This window comes from Meles meles, chromosome X (genome assembly GCF_922984935.1).
Source record: "Meles meles chromosome X, mMelMel3.1 paternal haplotype, whole genome shotgun sequence".
NCBI lineage: Eukaryota > Metazoa > Chordata > Mammalia > Carnivora > Mustelidae > Meles > Meles meles.
In genome coordinates this window covers 33,116,959-33,118,943 of record NC_060087.1, presented here as the reverse complement: position 1 = coordinate 33,118,943, position 1,985 = coordinate 33,116,959, and the positions used below count along the sequence as shown (strand labels likewise).

The 1,985-nt window shown below is 41.8% G+C and overlaps 1 protein-coding gene across 1 annotated transcript; it reads left to right on the top strand.

Moving 5' to 3' along the window:
* Positions 1-206: 206 nt before the first annotated feature.
* On the top strand, positions 207-1,484 carry LOC123934598 (protein FAM47E-like). The gene has a single exon (XM_045994750.1). It carries the CDS (start codon positions 207-209, stop codon positions 1,482-1,484), a length of 1,278 nt encoding a protein of 425 aa, XP_045850706.1.
* The last annotated feature ends 501 nt before the right edge of the window (positions 1,485-1,985 follow it).

The following is a 1,985-nucleotide window of genomic DNA, read 5'->3' as shown; positions in this document are numbered from 1 at the left end:
TTGTGGGGTATGCCCATACAATGGAATAGTATCCCACAATAAAAAGGAATGAACCTTCCCAGCCCATTCCAGGAGAAAACGGGCTGCGTAGAGCACCTGTGTTGGCCCACCTCTGGGAAGAATCTGGCTGCGCCTGGCTACGTGGTCTCCTAGCAACCGAAAAACAAACTGCTGAAGCTGGTGGTTGTCCAGGGACCAGAGGTGCCATGGCGGACAAGAAGTGGCTGTTAGGGCCTGGGCCACTGGAACCAATGCCCCTGGGCATGCAATGCAAGCCCTGGTACAAAGACAAGTTACCCTCCAAGTGTTTCGCAAAGCACAAGAACAAGCTTCTGAAGTTCCCCACCTCCCTGAACAGCCGGCGGTGGGTATTTGTGAAAGAGGGGCTGGATGACTTCAGGAGGGGATGTCCACCGTGTGAAGACCTGATCACTCGCAGCCCTCAAGGCTTTCTTCCCATGATTGTTCACAGAGTTCCCAAACCTGCCCCCACAAAGAAAAAGCTGACCAAGGAAACAGACCTGTTGTCCACACTGTCGCCAGCCCAGCTAACACGGAAGGCATTTGTAGAGGACATCGAAGCCCATCTGACAAAGCATCCCTTGGCCCTCTACCCAAATCTGGAGAAAGATCTACCTTCAGACCTCTTATTAAAGGTGCTGGAAGTGCTCGATCCTGACAAGAGGCTGAACGACACATGGGCCTATTGTCAGAACACGGAGAAAAGAAGGAAGTTCCCCACAAAGCTTAGTAAGAAACGTCCTGCCAAACTCAATCTGGAACTTCCCAAGAAGACTCCTGGGTCACATCCAGACAAGTTGCCTCATGAAGAAAGGAAGTCAAGCATAAATGAAGATTTGCTCAAAACTCCTCCCCTTCATAGAAAAATACCAAAAGGAGTCCGTAAATTCTGCAAATGGGTTGCTACTTTTGGAGACTTGGGCATTGATGAAGAGTTCATCACGAAACAGTTTAACATTGGCTATGAATGCAAACCAACCTATGACAGGAGCCACACGAAGAAAGTAAACCATGTTCCTTTGGACCTAAAGTACAGAAAGGGGCGAGATAAAATGGATGATATAAAATTCTCCATATACTGGGAAAACTGGGAGAGGAAACTCCAAAAACCAAAGAATCCTTATAAACCTAACTGGGTGAAGGTGAGGTACGGAGCATGGTACCTGAAGCCCAGGTTGTGGAAAAAGCTAATAAATGATGCACCTTTGATTGATCCCAAGGTTTTACATGAAGCTCCAGATGGAAGATACGGAAAGAATTTTCCTGAACAGGATATTCTTGAAGAACTTTATGGAACAATTGCTTTTAAAGATTTCATTCTAAGCAAGGGCTATAGGATGCCAGGCTTCCTTGAGAACTTGTTTATCAGGAAGGGATGGAAATATGATTCTGTTAGGACTCCTATACATCAAGTAATAAAAATAAACACAAATGTAGAAGAAGATGCACATGAAGATGTTTAAACAGTTCTCTACTACTTACTTGATCTCTCATTTTAACATCAAGTAGACTTCATGATGAGTATCCCACTGTGTGTGTGCAACTTTGATTCCACAACATCTGTCAATTTAATGCCTAATGCCTATAAACATTCCTCAGTGACTTTCTGCTTGGGCTCATTAATGTTTTATTAACTATGAAATCAATAATCATATATACTTTCCTTAAAATTTTATAGCATGGTGAATAGTAGATTATCACATCAATTATTCATAAAAATAAAACTATAAATAGAAGAATTACTTAAAAATAATCTAGTTATGTCAGCTACAATAGGAAAGGAATCTCAAATGTGCCAAGCAAAAGAACTTGCGTAGTTCCATTTAATTTAAAACTGTAATGAAATAATTATGACAATTTTGTTAAGCAAAACTTAAAATTCATAGCCAAAATAATCTTAGCTTCATTTAATAATAAAATTGTTATCTCTGCTGTCAGGATTGCATGAAGCCCCAAAACCAGAT